Source organism: Aedes aegypti, chromosome 3 (assembly GCF_002204515.2).
Source record: "Aedes aegypti strain LVP_AGWG chromosome 3, AaegL5.0 Primary Assembly, whole genome shotgun sequence".
In the NCBI taxonomy this organism is placed as follows: Eukaryota; Metazoa; Arthropoda; class Insecta; order Diptera; family Culicidae; genus Aedes; species Aedes aegypti.
This window is the reverse complement of record NC_035109.1, coordinates 172,341,273-172,358,007: the sequence shown is the minus strand read 5'-3', so window position 1 is coordinate 172,358,007 and position 16,735 is coordinate 172,341,273. Positions and strand designations below refer to the sequence as shown.

The window sequence follows — 16,735 nt, the reverse complement described above, 5'->3', positions numbered from 1 at the left end:
TAAACGTTCTAGTGATTAGCCCTTTTATAATATAACGCGAGTGTTCAGGTTTGATTGTACTAAAATTTCTTTCGTTTTTTTTTCTATTGTCGGCCTAATGCCAACCCTGGTTGGACTCTTTGTTTTGCGAAATGACAACAAGTTTACAAGTTCTGTCATTTATAAAATTAGTGATTAGCTGTTCTGAAACGTAAATCTGAATCTGCAAAATAACTATGAACTGTTGAACATTTAATGTGTGTTCATTGTAGATCAGGTGAAGGTTCTACTGCAGGAAACAGAGGAGTATCTAGTCAAACACCAATCACACCAGCAAAACTCAAGTTCTAAGGAATTTTGAAGGAGACGTTTTCTACCAACAAGAGCCATTCTGGATAATTACAGAGTAAGTAATCAATCGAATGCTGGTGAAACATCTGGTTTTGAAGTAGTAATATGGTGATAGCGGGGAATTTGTATAAAGTGGGCGGATTTAGATTAATTTCTTAGGTGTACGGATTTCGATCCCAGCACCTAGCCCGACGTAGCTCCGACATATGGATTTGGAGAAAATAATTGTTTATTAATACTAACCGGTTCGAAGAAGTGCCGCTCCAATCTTCCTCCACGAAGACTTTACGGCGTTCCCATTGTTGTGATCCTTATGGGAAAGATCCCACAGGACCGGGCGCTTCTTGACTTCTGCTGCTAGCTGCCTTTTGTCGTCCGAAGAAAAAAACTCCAGTCTCCTGCGGGTCGTACGCTTCCGCTTTTTCTTAGTGTCGTCGTCCACTTCATCAATTGTCCTTCGTTTAGTGCCGGCAGGCCACGAACTGTCCAGGATGTGCCTAAAAACAACCGTAAGTAATCAGCTTTAATAATAATTTTGGATGGCGATTGCTATCGATTCAGAATCGCTATCTTTGAAAAAGAATATCTGTATAAAACACTTACATCGCTTGTTCGGCATCTTCCTCAAATCTGGGCATTTCATCCAGATCGTCCAGAAACTCGATCTCAAACATCTCTTCAAGCGCCATCGTTTCATAGTTCACAACATTCACAAGCTTTGAAAATTTTTGACGGAATAACAACTGTGTTACTGAGATCCTAGCTAAACTTCGTTGCCATAGGAGCACTATTAACACAACCTGCTTCATATTTTCCTTCCTTGTTATTTCGTTTCAGCAGCATACTGCTCAAGAAATATTTTTTGCTTGCAGAATTCCTTTCAGGAATATTACATTTGATTAGCACACTCATAAAAATAATGAAAATTACTCTGGACGTAATTCAGGTTATGACTGAATGACACATGATGTAAGTGATGGAACAACACAAAAACGTGTCCTTGAAGATGTATTGAACAAAAAATGTAATTTTACATGTTAAAGGACACGAAAACAATGGAACTGTGATCGACATTTCCCAAATCAGACACTAACGTATAAGCAATTGGACACAAATTTACGTCATTCGGCTCGCTTCTTTTATGTGCATCCCAAAAGACGTAAATCACATTATTTTTTGGTACTGTGCATTGTTCAAAAAATTTCTTTTCAGCAGCGAATCAGGCTTAAGGGAGAGGTGACAGGGGGTATACAGCACTAGACGTAATAAAGTACACATTGGCCGTGTTTCCATTCAAAATGCTCGAGTTTGGAGGCTTGGATCTCGGTTTCTAGTGAACCGGTTGACGGAAATTTACAACGCCGCGTTGAAACAATTTGAAATTTTCTCGACTGAATATGCACAGCTGTTTATTATTGAACTTTTGAGTAAATTTCCTTGACTTCCCTGGGCATAGAGTATAATCGTACCTGCCACACGATATACGAATGCGAAAATGGCAACTAAGGCAAAGAAAGCTTTCAGTTAATAACTGTGGAAGTGCTCATTGGAACACTACGCTGAGTAACCGGCTCTGTCCCAGTGGGGACATTAATGCCAAGAAGAAGAAGAAGAAGAAGAAGAAGAAGTAGAAGAAGAAGGAGAAGAAGAAGACGAAGAAGAAGAAGAAGAAGAAGAAGAAGAAGAAGAAGAAGAAGAAGAAGAAGAAGAACAAGATTGCTGGTTAGTGTGCATGTGCTCGATTTTGTTGGACTTTTTCACACCTTTTCAAAGTTTTCTTCAGTTGAATGGCAGAAATGCATTATCTATACACTCTCGCCTTATTTTTCTCCAAAAATTCATTGAAATTCATAAGTTTACCTTATGAAACCAAAATTTGAAAACAAAAAATATTGTCGTGGAACCTGGAATCGAATCAAGAACGATAGGCTCGTACGTACACTACGCACATATGAATCATTTATGCTAGAACGATGTATGAAGCGTTTGTATTGCAATAGTTGTTCCACCTTTCACAAGGCAAAATATATGAAATTCGATAGTCCAGTTCGCTGCGTGTTAAGTATCTGGTTACCTTCTTCTTCTTGGCATTATCATCCTCACTGGGACAAAGCCTGCTTCTCAGCTTTGTGTTCAATATGCACTTCCACAGTTATTATCTGAGTGCTTTCTTTGCCAAAGTTGCCATTTTCGCATTCATATATCGTGTGGCAGGTACGATGATACTCTATGCCTAGGGAAGTCGAGGACATTTCCGGATATCGACACCAGACACGTTTAGCATGGCTTTGCTTTGTAGCCGCGGACTCTAACTCTCGACTAAGAGAAAAGGCTAAGGAAGGCCCCATTTTGTTACCTGGTACACGATATACACATACAAAAATTGTCTATCGACTAAGAATGTTCCTTACGGAGTTAAAAGTGTCCATCTCTCGATGCATGGATGGTTGGTATTAAACATAATTACCTACACACTCCGAAAAAATCATGCGATTTTACGTCTCTTGGATGCACATAAAAGAAGCGAACCAAATGACGTGAATTTGTGTCTCATTTTAAATACGATGGTGTCTGATTTGGGAAATGTCAATCATAGCGACATCGTTTTCATGTCGTTCATCATGTAAAATTACATTTTTCTTTCAATACATCTTCAGAACCCATTTTTTCAGCATAATGTGAATTACGTCCGGAGTGATTTTTATTATTTTTAAGAGTGTACAAGTCATCCATACAACTCTTTTTTGTAGGAGTTCCATTTTTCGATTACATTATTTTGAAAAACAAAAATCGGGTAAAAGTTTGGCACTTTTCAAATGATAGTCCAGATAAAAAATTGGAGGAACTAAGTGCAAAGTGGTTTATTCAGTCAAGGTCTACATATCCAGAAAGTTTCGCTGACATCTAAACGGGTGCTGTCAACATCAGTTTGAGTTGGCGCGAAATGCGTCCATTCAATGTAGAAAATAATTGTGACCATGATTGACCAAATTTACTCCTGTGTGCGCCCGGTAGTGGATAAGCCAGCAGAAGGTACGTATTACTCCCGGTCCGGACCAGTTCACATGAGAGCTGCCACTTGACAGTGCACGGGATTTGTCTGCGACCGTCTCGGCTGGATGTTACTTATACTTTAGTTGGGGGCCTCGTAGAGACCAAATGAACTCCGAGATCAAGGAAGACGGCAGCATCAGCATCAGTCAGTCTCTGTGGCGTAAATTAGATAATCCGGATTAGTGTAATATATGAACATCCATATTTTTGCATGATTTGTTTACGTTGGTACAACGTCGGTCACCTTTCTAATTGGATCGGAACATGCTGCTTCAACGGGCTGTGAATGGATTTCCGCCCGATTGAACGAACCAGTTATCTCGATTGCTAGAGCAAATTTGGTTTGGGCTTGTTTCAGGTAAACAGCGGATTAGACTGTGCTAACACGTTTGCAAACTTCTGCCAAATCATCTGCTAATATTTGGTTCAAACAAAAACATACCAGCCATTGACCTACTTTCGGTTATTTCTGTTAGAGCAAATATATTTTACGGACGTTGAATTTGGCGGAACGAATAAAAACGCAGATCAAATGATGGGTTATTAGCCATTAACTTTATGATAAACCACAGATTATGCCAGACACTATGGAAATATTTCAAGATTTGCCGCTTTTGAGAGCTCTAAGTTTTATAGCGTTATGTAGATTACGAATATCATGCTGAAGAGGCATATCAATTGGAATGAGTTTTTTACGTTTGCTTAATCATGCCTATAGAAATACTGAGCTAATATTTTTCTTTCTAGCGTTCTATTCTCATTGCGGGATATATTATGAATGATCCTCCATACATTCGCTGAGAAAGATATCCGGTGATGTTGACGTCTTCCTAAGTAGGGAGCTGGATCCTATTCTTGGCACTTTTGATCCACTTCGGCAGTGGGGTTTTTTGGAAGCTACAAAGCTCATATTTGGCTACAATATGCGTCGTACTGAAGTGCTTCTTATTGCAAAGTTTCAGACAATTCGAACAAGGAAAACCCCCCATGCCAAAGTGAATCATGGAAGTGCCCAAGTGGTTCTGCACCCTATCAGTTATTTAGCAAAGACTCTTCAAAAGTAGGTTGGTTGGTTTCATATCAGATACACGTCGTAGCTTTGTATGGCAGAGTTTTACACATTAAACGTGTTTGCATTCGTTATGCGAAATTATTGATAAATGCTGCGAATGGGGTTGGGGTATCATTGGTCAATGGTCATCAGTATCTTCTCCATTAATCGCTATTCCTATTTCCTCGCTGGCATACGAGCAATATTTGGGAAGATCTATTAGCTTGTACGTATGCCGTATCTCCGTCTATCGTAACACTACTACCCAGGCGAGCCCTGCCGCGCACGGCCCCACCAGCTAGCATGTACTTTGTCTTGGACGCATTCACCACCAGTCCAACTTTTGCTGCCTCGCGTTTCAGGCGGGTGTACAGGTCTGCCACCTTTTCAAAAGTTCGGCCGACAATGTCTATATCATCCGCGAAGCAAACAAATTGACTGGATGACGTAAAAATCGTACATTGGCTCTCCGCATAACACCTTATAGCGCAATATTGAGCAACAGGTACGAAAGTCCATCACCTTGTCGTAGTTTCCGGCGGGATTCAAACGAACTGGAATGTTCGTCTGAAACCTTCACACAATTTTGCACATCTTCTATCGTTGCTTTTAGCAGTCTTCCCGGAAAAGCTGTTCTCGTCCATGATTTTCCATAGCTTTACGAGGTCAATACTAAGCCGCCTAAAAATCGATGAAAAGGTGACGCGTTGGGACTTGGAATTCACGACATTTTTGGATGATTTGCCGTACAGTCATCCGTTGTCGATCGACCGTCAACGAAGCCGGCTTGATAACTTCCCAGTGGGAAGTTCCCACGAACTCGTACATTACAGGTGACAGACGACGGAAGATGATCTGGGATAGTACTTTGTAGGCCGCATTTAGAATGGTGATTGCATGGAAGTGCTCACAATCTAACTTGTCGCCTTTCTTGTAGATGGGCATATTACCCCTTCCTTTCACTCCTCCGGTAGCTGTTCTGTTTCTCAGATTGTGCGTATCAGCCGGTGCAGACAAATGACCAGCTTTCCGGGCCCATCTTTATGAGTTTCGGTCCGATATCATCCTTCAGGTATCAGGTATCAGAAGGCCGGCTCCAGAGGCACGTTCCCCGCCATTTGGGAGATTTGTGCCATCGCCATATTTGAGCCTATTTCATCATCTACCCAGACAACCAGAAATCGCATGAAAGTTCACGTTACTACTCGTTTATTCATACTAATTACATCAAACTCGCAAAACACCGTGGATAAACTCGTCCGATTGATGAGTTTCCTCGCATAAAACACTTTTTTTTTGAGCTCATTTGTACATTTTGTTTCGTCTCGTACACTCGTACAAAATAAGTCGAATCAATCCGTAGCAGCTGTCAAATCAACATTTGTTATCATAAGTTAAGTCGCATAAGATCATAGGTTAGTTCGGTAGAATATTTATACACTCGCATTGTATGTTATTATTCATCACATAATATATGCACGCATATCGCCTCCACTTTTGTGCGTAGAAGGCCTTTTCGCGACATCTTATAAGTGACATTTTGCACATATAAAGCCTCCAGATGATTTCGTTATACGTACAATTTGGTTGTCTGGGTATCCGATGCGAGAGAAAAGGGAAGGGAAAGATGGGAGGAAATAGGATTGGGGTCCCTTGAAGAGGGAAGATTGCATAAGCGAATTGAGAGCATGTAGCTCCATACCACAATGGGTTCGAACAGCGCCCTAAAAAGGGCACTGCAAAACGCAAGAGCGTAAAGAGAGCCAATTCATATCCAGCGATGGAAGAATGGCCAGGTACCCATACAAGGTTTACAGAGTTGACTGAATTCAGTTCCTCAATTTGAGTTCGACATGCGATAACAAGCTTCGACCTAGAGTTGGCCGAAGCAAGAGCTTTTATAGCAGCCTGACTATCTGACATACTTTACAAACAGCCAGACGTCCACTTCTCCTGTAAAGGGAGTTGTGTAGAAAATTTCCTATAAGCAAAGTGACAAGCAATTTTGAGATCACTCGAAGCAAGGACAATTGTGTTCCAACTCGCCGGAAGTGGAAACATCCGAATCACTAGGATTTCCAATGGACGGAGAGAATCCATGGAATTTGGTCACAACCAATTCCCAGTGTATGTAGCGATGATCAGATAACGATTCATCATCTGATACATACCAATTCGTCAACTTGTGACTGATTCTGTTCAAGCAGAGCAAGTCTAAGAAGTGTCTAACACTTCTTCTCTAGCAGATACCATGAAGGTTGGGCGATTCCCTAAAATAAGTCATCCAAGATTTGAACTACTTTAGCACTTTATCAGACTGCAGCTTATCAAATTGATAGCTGAACTGCTCCAGATGATGTGATGAGTATCAGCATCACTGCCCATAATCAGCAGAAGGCCTCTTCATAGGCAGTGAACGACAACTCGTTTGAAATCATCCATTGGGGATGGTTCATCATGTGGTAAATACACCACACAACGAAAGACGTATTTCCTATTGAGGTCACCAACAGAAATATCAATTGTGACAGCACATACATCTCTGGTTGTTAACTCAGAATTGAGTGTAGCAACGATAGCGCATGCACGAGGCATGGCACGCGAGTTTTCCATTTCATGTTTCCGAAAGTAGCAAAAACTGGGTCCACAAGGTTACCTAGATAAAAGTTCACAAAAGTAAGGTTTTTGAACTAGCGCCATTTGAGCTGTAGCATTTGCATGAGTCTACAAAGATTGATCATTGCTGATATTTTATGCTGAAGATTGGTCTAACAAAGCTATCCTAACCGTAGCCACTACCCAAACTAGGCTGGATTAAGCTTTTCGTAATCTCAGAACGAAAAAGACCCGCAGCGAAAAAACCATATCGGTATCTCTTAAAAGTCGACAAAGGCAAAAAGCACAGAACACACTGTGTAATACGCATAATTGGAAACCATACAGGTGAAAATTTAAACTAAGTTACAACGTATTAATAATCCCACCCTTATTTAGCCTCAGGCTTGAGACTTAAGAAGGGCAGCCGATTATCTCGGAGAAACATAAGGTCACCTGCACCATTGCTCCGGGTAGCACAGGAAGGGCATAATACTGTAGAGGGCGCCCTGGTACTCCACAGGCTCCGTTTGCGGTTAGGTTTTATATAGACCCTAACCATTCATTCTTAGGCACGGTAAGCTTAAAGCCGCATGAATTAGGGGTCACCTGTTAGGTGGACTCTTACCATCGGAACAGGCAGTCCGTAGTGTTAATTCTTAACCAATTGAAAAAACCGCTACCGACACTACGCGGCTATCTAGGCTGATCGGGAAAAGGAAGTTAACATTGATGATTAACTCCTGACGTGCCCAATCAGCCTTTCAGATCTGTTTCTCAGATCGTGCGAATCAGCCGGTGCAGACAAATGACCAGCCTTTCTGGGCCCATCTTTATGAGTTTCGATCCGATATCATCCTTACCAGCAGCTTTATTGTTCTTGAGCTGGTGAATGGCATCCTTAACCTCCCTTAAAGTGGGGGCTGGTTGGTTTCCATCGCCCGCAGTACTGACGAAGGCATTTGCTCCGTTGTCCCGTCCTTCATTGCCTGTGCTCTCAGCGCCATTCAGGTGTTCGTCGAAGTCCAAGCTGAAAGCTTCCACCTTTCAATCACCTCACGTCTCGCTGGTATAGCATTTATGAATTACATAGAATATCTAATATTGACACATTGGAACAAATGATGAATAAAATTGTGATATACACCCGATTCTGTTTTTGCACGGATTTTTTTTACACGGCCGTGCAAAAAAAAGTTTCCATACATTTTTTTTTCGCCAAAACCTCGTTTTTGCATGAAACGCCGAGAAATGGTGTTACTTTTTTTGCACGGTTTTTGAAATTTAGAACTGAAAACTTTTTTTGCACGGTACGCATCCCCCGTGCAAAAACAGAATCGGGTGTATCTAGGTTACGTTAGAATAAGTGAATTGAATGCGTTTTTTTCTTTTCCCGTGTTGTCTTTATTTTGATTACAAAATTCCATTCTAAGGTATTGTCCATTACCAAGGTCCTGTTTTATAATTCTTAGAGTTTTGTTTGTGTAAGCTTTTCATATTGTTTAACAACTAAAGGATGGCACACAAATTATGTCACGCTAAATTTCGACTTTTTCGACCACCTCCTCCCTCTCTTGTCACGTTTTTTGTATAAGTCCTTCGAAAGCTTTGTAAGGCTTGTCACACTTGGCTTGACCCCCTCCCCCTAGAAGCGTGACGTAATTTATGCATAACCCCTAACGTAAATGATACCTTTAAATCAATAATCTCACGTTATCTACATGAAAAAGATGTCAATAAACAATAGGCCGTCCCTTATTTTTCGAAAATTTGAAATGTTATAAGTTCGTCATTGTAAAGTATTCGTTTTAATAAGAAAGAAATCAGGTAAAAATTTGAAGTCCGTACGTGGACGCTAAGTGGTCCCCCAACGACCCTGAATGTATTATGTGTAGATGACCCTCGTGCACCAAATCGAGCTCGCTGCTCTAGTGTACGCAACATGAGTACGAAAAGCCACTAGTAACGAATTGATAAACAGTACAGAATTTTAAGTAAAATAATATTTTATTCTGTGGATACCTTCATAACACTGCACGATGACATAAAATCCAGAACTACAAAGGGATCGTTCAAATATTACGTAACGCAACAGGATGAGGGAGGGGGCCTTCCGTAGTGTTGCGATCCATACAAAATTTTTAAATTTTCCGTATAAAAGCTTTTACGTGGGGGAGGGAGGGGGTCTGAAATAGGTAAATTTTGCGTCACGTAATATTTGAATCACCCCAAAGAAAACAAACTTCTATACTGATTATCAACGCGCGCAGGACAATTTGTTACTGGTGGCTTTTCGTACTCATGCTGCGTGCACTAGAGCAGCGAGCTCGATTTTGCGCACGGGGACATCTACGCCTAATACCTGCAGAGTCGTTGGGGAAGTACTTAGCGTTCACGTACGGACTTAAAATTTTTACCTGATTTTTTTCTCGCCAAAACGAGTACTTTACAATGACGAACTTATGACATTTCGCATTTTCGAATAATAAGGGACGGCCCAATAAACAACCTATCATTTTATTGGTTTCCAAACGTTCTAGCCTTCATGGAAAAACCCTGCAGTCAATAAGTAATAAATCATCCTCAGGTAAATCGTAATTCACCATACATATGCAACAGGTGCTCATATTGAAATCTGCTTCAATCCTCTTCATGTATCGTGGAAAAATGTTGCACCCTTTCTGCAACGCAATTTGTCTTTCGTCGCATTCGGAACTGTTGCACTTCAAATCTAGTAGCATCGCCTGAGAGTGAGAGTGCTACATCACTCGAGCAGAGTCGCGTGCCTGCCGTCGTCTTCGATAATTGTGGCTGGTTGTGCGCGTGACCGACCGTAGCGTTTGTGGTTCGCATAGTGATGACCTCCGAACGAATCACCTTCCAACCGTGTCTTGGAGTTTTTCATTCACAAACTCAGCAGCGGTCCGTACATGTAGAAAACCGGTCTTCGATAGCTACGTTGTTATGGTTCCTATACGGATGGATACGATCCCGAGCAGAATCTGGTTTTAAAATCTCATCGAAATGATATCAAATATTTTTTGTAATAACATACATTTTTGAAAACCATTTTATAAATCTAAATTTTACTTCAAAATTTGAAATCATTTTGGTATTCCTAAATCCAAATTAAAATTTTATCTGTGAGTAGGTATGAACATGAGCATTGTTGATAGAAATATCAACAACTAAAACGGAAATCGGTTTGATATTGGGTTATTAAATTGTTCTTGTACTGTTTATTTCCATTCAAAATTTAGACCTCACACGTTGTTATGATTGTTGTGAACTCGATCAGAATCTTATCATATTGAGTTATCATAAACAAAGATAACACAACATCAAAATTAGCTTGCAATCTGCTCTCACCCCCTGCTCGGGATGTTTTCGAGTGCTGTTCAGCTGGTTGAGGGCACGTGGATCTGTGCTGCTGCTGCTGCTGCTGCCACTTGAAGAGGTGTTTGTTTTTGTGCCGCAATGGCAATGTGTTCATGTTTTCTGTCCAAGCAGCAACAACGATTGAGAGCGCTTGAGATTTCCAATTTGACGTATTTTAGAGTAGGATTGGCAGTCGTACTCATGTCGTATACCGACGACCACCCGACGACACCCGTATGACACTGAAATACCATGCGCTTCCATTGCCCAGAGAGACAGACTGTGGACAAAAACTCGAGCGAGTGATTTGGATTTGATACGTTGTACACAAATTAAGTGCTAATTGAATTGAGTTGCTGTTTACGGTAAATATTTTTATGGTAGCGCGGGGAGTTTTTGCATTATATGAGTTAAGCAAAGTTTTTTGTACTTCGAATCAATTTTCACACTTGTTGATTCATTATAGATACGATCAGTTGCATTGACCACAGCAAGGAAGTTTTAGGAGGAGAACAATTTTATCGGCAAATCAATTTTGCACTGCGACTATTTAAATCAAATTTTCAAAAACTGGACCATAAATTAAAGGTACCGTAAACCGGTGTAATACTGTACTTTATTGTATATTTACTAAAAAATAATTTTAAAGTGCTAAATTGGCAAGTTTTATGTTTTTGAAACAAGTACTGGCCTCGCTTGTGACTTTTTAATGAATTTTGTTTTCTGAAAATTGGGAATATTTTTTGTTTTTATTTATTAACGACACTTTACAACGTGTAACGTTTAACGTTTTTTCTTTGAAAAAATATAGTGGAAAGTTTGTGAACTTTTGACGTTTTTATCTTGTTAAGCAAAATCACTTGAATTTGATTGAGCTCAGTGTTACGTAAAGTATCGATAAGGTTTGTGTCTTGACTAAATGTACTAAATTGACGTCACCCAGTATGGGATACGTGTAGTGATGTGAAAACCTTTGTAATGTTTCGTTTACCGAAGGCGCGAACTCTCGCCATTTCAAATTTAATTTGGGCGCAAAAAGATTAAAGAATAGGCTCTTTATGTAAGTAGGTTTCTTGTCTGTTAGAAAACTGAAACTCGATCATTTCGCTTCCAAATCGGCTAGTATTCAGAAGTTTCGCGAGTTTAGGTCAAAGTTTCAATTTCATAATTTCTATTAGTAGTGAACTTTGTTAAAAACGTTTTTCTGTAGAGGTAAAAAGTGATTGGAGTGATGTCTTTTAAATTTTACTAAATGTTTTTTTCTGTGATTTGTTTGTTCTTAGAGATTCGTTTGTAGTCGATGAGTCCGATATTCGCGACTTTTGATTTTCTTAGTGCAAGTTTACACTCAAAAGATAATTTTCATTATAATCTTAATCTTTTTCATTTTAAATAATTAAGAAAATTTCGTGTTGGACTTTCTAGCGCTTAGCGCTTTTTGGGATAGGGCTAGAGTTCGTGCGTCGACCAGAGTCGACGAAGATTATTTTGAGGAGTTTTCTTGAGTCCGTGCAACCATCAAGGCCCGCCCTTAGGGGTAGCTAAACGGAGTGTGGTGTTTCGCCAGAAAGTGGAGCGAAGAACGACCGTCGATCGCCAATCAATCGACGGAGGTCCCCTTACGTCAATTCCAACGGACCACAATATTGGAGAGCGCGGATCGTGCGTTGCGTCGCCAATTGCGCACCACGATTCCGGACCTGATCCAACGGTAAGGGTGCATTTCATCACGGGCGGTCAGAGCGCAATACGCGAGGCCGCACGAAGGTACGTTAGCCCTTGTCCGGAGGAAGACGGTCAATTCCCGGGCCGCACGTCATCCGTCGTAGCGAATCGCTCTCCGGAATCGGAGGCCATCCGTCCAGCCGCCACCCACTTCGCAACTCTAATTTCGGCCATACCAGCATAGACTCATTTCGCTGCAAGCTAATCAGGCAGCGACAGCGAATCGTTACCCTTCGCCGCCATTTCAACGGAGGTTCTCGTCGCCATCGTTACGAAGAGTCTAGCCGCCATCGCCGAGGTTCCTGGCGTTTTCAAGTCGTCAACGAACAACAAGTCGACGAAGAAAAATCCTGCGCAGGTATGTGATAGAGTTAGACATGGCCATGATCTATTGAATTGCTGTCCCGTCCAAACCCAAACTATAAATCCAACCCGAAGTTCAATAAATTAATGAATTAATTGTGGTGTTTTATGGAAATCGAGTAGTTTACGTTTTTATTTATTCCGTTTCCGTTTAGGTGCAATAGAAGAAGTCATTCCAATTGCTCTTAGTTTCTGTTCCGTTCACACTTCGATTTTCATTTTCATTTTTAGTTTTTCACTGTTGAGACCAGAGGGTTCAACGAGTTTCAGTGGGTTTGTTGTCCGGAGGGGGAAAAGCTAGTCTTTCTTAGTTTTGCGCTATAAATTTGAGTTTGAGCCAGCGACCGTTCGAGGACCCCTGAGGTTAAAGGTCATCAGTAGTGGGGCAAATAAAAATCGGCCGGTGGTCTCTCGGATTCGAGAGTGGCGCTAAAGCCATCGGTTGTCACAACACCTCGAGCATTTCCGCCGAACGGTTACAACCGGAAGGGTGCATTTATGTCGGATCTAAAATGGTTTGAAATTAACATTTCATTGAACAATTCTCATCTTATTTTATCTTGTTATACAAACTAGTTCCATGTGAAAAATTTAGAAGATTTTTCGTTGTATTCTCTTGCAGGCATCTCTCAAACTTGTTGAACTAACATTTTTCTTATTTCTCTCTCTCTTTCGTATTTTCTGCATTGCAGAATTAAATGCCGGACGTCCACCGTTGTTCCCGAGTAGAAGAAAATAACTTCTGAAAACCAAACTAAGGTATTCCATACCAGATAATTTCCAATACTTACAACTTGAATGAGGTATGAATGAGCCCTGCATAAGAGGTAATATCTCAAGCATATTCTATGAACACCAAACTGATGATTAGATCAGGTATAGTAATACCTCACTAATACTTGATGGATTTTCATATGAAAGTGAAATTTTTCAATAGTAGTTCAATACCTCCAGCAGACCTCAATAGCTGTCTAATACTTCATCGAAGTATTTTTAATTGTTTTAAAGATTTTTTCAACACCATATTAATATCAAATTGAGGTATTGACAACTGACCAATACCTAATTTTGGTATGATACCAAAATATGGTATGCTTAAGTTATTGGGAAGTTATTTATTTCTCCTCGGGTTCCGCAGCATTCGCAGACGTTCTCTCCTGGGAGGGGGATATCGATGGCCGATTGCCTTATAGCTTTGTTGGCTAGTCGGTCGGCTTCGCTGTTTCCGCTGATGCCTGCGTGTCCAGGGATCCAACAGAATCCGACCTGCTTGGTCCTCGCTACTTGCTCAACTTCCTGGATCCATGGGTGTTTGGATTTAGGAGGACATGGGGCAAGAGTGCCACCTCCGATGATTAAACATATGTATATATAGAATTCAATAATTGAGGTTTGTGTTAATGTTACAGTTGAAAATTTTTACTACGAAAAATTGAAAAATTGTATTTAACTCGCCAATGCGAAAATTGCGAAATATTATAAAAATGTAAGACTGAAAAATAAGGTTTGACTCAAAATAAATCCAAAACATTATATTTTTCCGCATAGTAGGCTTGCCTAGGTAGCAGTGTTATGATAGACGGGGATACGTTCGAGGTGGTCGACGAGTTTGTTTACCTTGGTTCCTTGATGACGGCTGATAACGTAAGCCGCAAGATACGGAGGCGCATCATCAGTGCAAATTTTCACGACTTCCCAGGGCATAAAGTATCATCGTACCTGCCACACGATATACGCATACAAAAATGGTCATTGGTATAGTAAGCTCTCAGTTAATAACAGTGGAAGAAGCAGGCTCAGTGGAAGAAGATAAGAAGCAGGCTCTGTCCCAGTTGGGACGTAACGCCAGAAAGAAGAAGAAGATCAGTAGTGGAAGTCGGGCCTACTATAGGATCGAGGTAGATTCACCCCTGCACTAAATGTACCATGTACAAAACGCTAATAAGACCGGTAGTCCTCTATGAACATGAAGCATGGACCATGCTGGAGAGGACCTGCAAGCACTTGAGTCGTCGAACACCAGGTGCTCAGGAGGATCTTTAGTGGTATCTAGGAAAACGATGTATGGCGGCGAAGGATGAACCACGAGCTCGCTCAACTCTACGACGAACCCAGTATCCAGAAGGTTGCCAAAGCTGGAAAGATACGATGGGCAGGGCATGTTGCAAGAATGCCAGACAGCAACCCTGCAAAACTGGTGTTCGCTTCGGATTAAGTTGATAAAAGAAGGCGGGCGTCGATTTGGCGAGCGTGGGGCAGAACCGAAGGTGGAGAGATGGGGACACAAACCGAGCATTGTGGCGTGAAATTGTTGATTCACACACCAAAAAAGTCTTAGATTTACACGTAACGTAGTTTTAGTTTCAATCATGCAAAGCCATTTCTCATGTATAATTCAATGATAAAACCTACAAACACATCTATTATATCTAACATTGCTAACAAAATCCTTTATATTGAACACGAAACGTCTTCTCTAAAAGAACGTTGCATGCAAAACTGCTCGGTTTACATGATTTTTACGCTGAAAATTCTATCATAAATAATCCACTTCAAATGACATGCCGTCGATTCATCCATGTGCATTATTTTTGACAGAATATTCAGCGTAGAATCATGTAAACCGAGCATTCTTGTTTGCAATTTCACTTTCTAGATGCAAGAAAGCATGCAATATTGGCGAATATTGGATAGAAGATCATGAAATGTTTCAGTTTCGCTCAAGATTGTAAGCATTTTTGAATGCAATGAAACAGTTTACATTATGTATCGTTGAACATTCAGTTATAACTCGTTTTACACGATTTTCATAAAAGTTTACGTGTCATGTAAATTTCAGATATTTTTGCTGTGCAGTGTTGTCTGTTAAGATGTTAACAATATAAATGAATAAATGAATGAACCTGAGAACCAAGAGATGTTTTCAAAGATTGCCATATCAAAAGTGGTTTTCAAAAGCATTCAATGAAATTCCAAGGATTTTGCGACTTGTTGATAACTTCCTTGTATCTTCAGGAAATCTCTAAAAAGCGTATAAGAATTTCTGAAGAAAAAATATGTCATACTTGTCAAATCGCGTGTTAGATCAGTTTAATAAAACGAAAATCTTCTAATTAAACCGTTTAAATTGTTATTTCCCGGAGAAAAAGGAAGAAGTGTTCGGTAGGATCGTTTCCGACCACAAAGCATTTCTGTTGAAGTAGGATCTGATCGTCGGATTCCAGGAGTTTTCGCGGTGGTTGGAGGATGAGATGGAAAACCAACTGGCAAGCATGAATCCCATCTTATCAAGGAGCGCAAGGAGGTATCGTTCATCAGACCAAGGCCACCTGTTCTAAAAGTGAAGGGTTAAAGCTCACGTGCAAGGGAAATGCCCTCTATGTAGTTCGAACCTGGGAGGGAGAACCGATACGAAATTTATGCACGTCAAGGTGAGCCGAAATTCTGCTGTCACGAACTGTCACTGTGAGCCCAGATCTTAAACAATGGACAAACATGATAAAAGCGCGTAATTGATCAAAACATATTTTTGCATTTTGTCAAATATGTCATAACATCAATTGAAAAGCTATTCATGCTTGTTCAAAAGTAATGTCACAATAGCACCTTTTGTTCTGATTGAATATAAAGTACTCAAATACTCATCATTTTACTTTTTCGAATAAAAACGAAAAAGAAATGCATAAAAAACTTTGGCCCTTTTTCCATGTTGGTCCAGATTGATCGGAGGTACACAACAAAAGAAAACTAGCGATTGTCATCGAGTCTGCCTTGATTGTCGTTGGCAAGCTGGAGTTTTGTTGCAGTTTGAAATAACTTTGTGTCATATTTCGTGTCTCCCTCCCAGGTTCGAACGATCACTGGAGTCTTGCTAAGTGTGAACAGTTCCCCAAACTATCGGTGGATCAATGACGTTCTGCTGCAAGATCCTGCAAAGTTTGTTACATATGCTTAAGGCAGGATCATTCTCGTCGTGAATTTTGGTCCGATAAAACCTGTTCGGTATGCGATAAGAACCATCACGATCTAGTACATTTGGATGAAGAGTACAAGAAGCCAGTTAACACGTTTGAGAAGAAGCAAGCTGAGCACCTTTGTCATGTCAACGAAAGAAACGAAAGAACGCTGCTACGTGTTGGTAAGGTTCGAATTCGCAGTCAAGGCAGAGTCCAGGACGTATTCGCTCTGTGTGACGAAGGATCTCCCACCTCAATGATCGATTCGAGGATCGGATCAACG

General features: G+C 40.6%; 1 protein-coding gene across 1 annotated transcript; it reads right to left on the bottom strand.

The window, feature by feature from the left end:
• Positions 1 to 460: 460 nt before the first annotated feature.
• On the bottom strand, positions 461 to 1,087 carry LOC110677887. The gene is made up of 2 exons (XM_021849670.1): positions 934 to 1,087; positions 461 to 827 (listed from the first exon to the last, which is right to left on the bottom strand). Exons 1-2 carry the CDS (start codon positions 1,017 to 1,019, stop codon positions 569 to 571), a joined length of 345 nt encoding a protein of 114 aa, XP_021705362.1. The 5' UTR covers positions 1,020 to 1,087; the 3' UTR covers positions 461 to 568.
• Positions 1,088 to 16,735: the final 15,648 nt, after the last annotated feature.

Bases quoted from the DNA above. Each gene is read 5' to 3' on its own strand.
- LOC110677887 (XM_021849670.1), bottom strand. From the start codon at position 1,019: ATGGCGCTTGAAGAGATGTTTGAGATCGAGTTTCTGGACGATCTGGAT. The intron at 828-933 runs GTAAGTGTTTTA...GGTTGTTTTTAG, and splicing joins GAAGATGCCGAACAAGCGAT to GCACATCCTGGACAGTTCGT.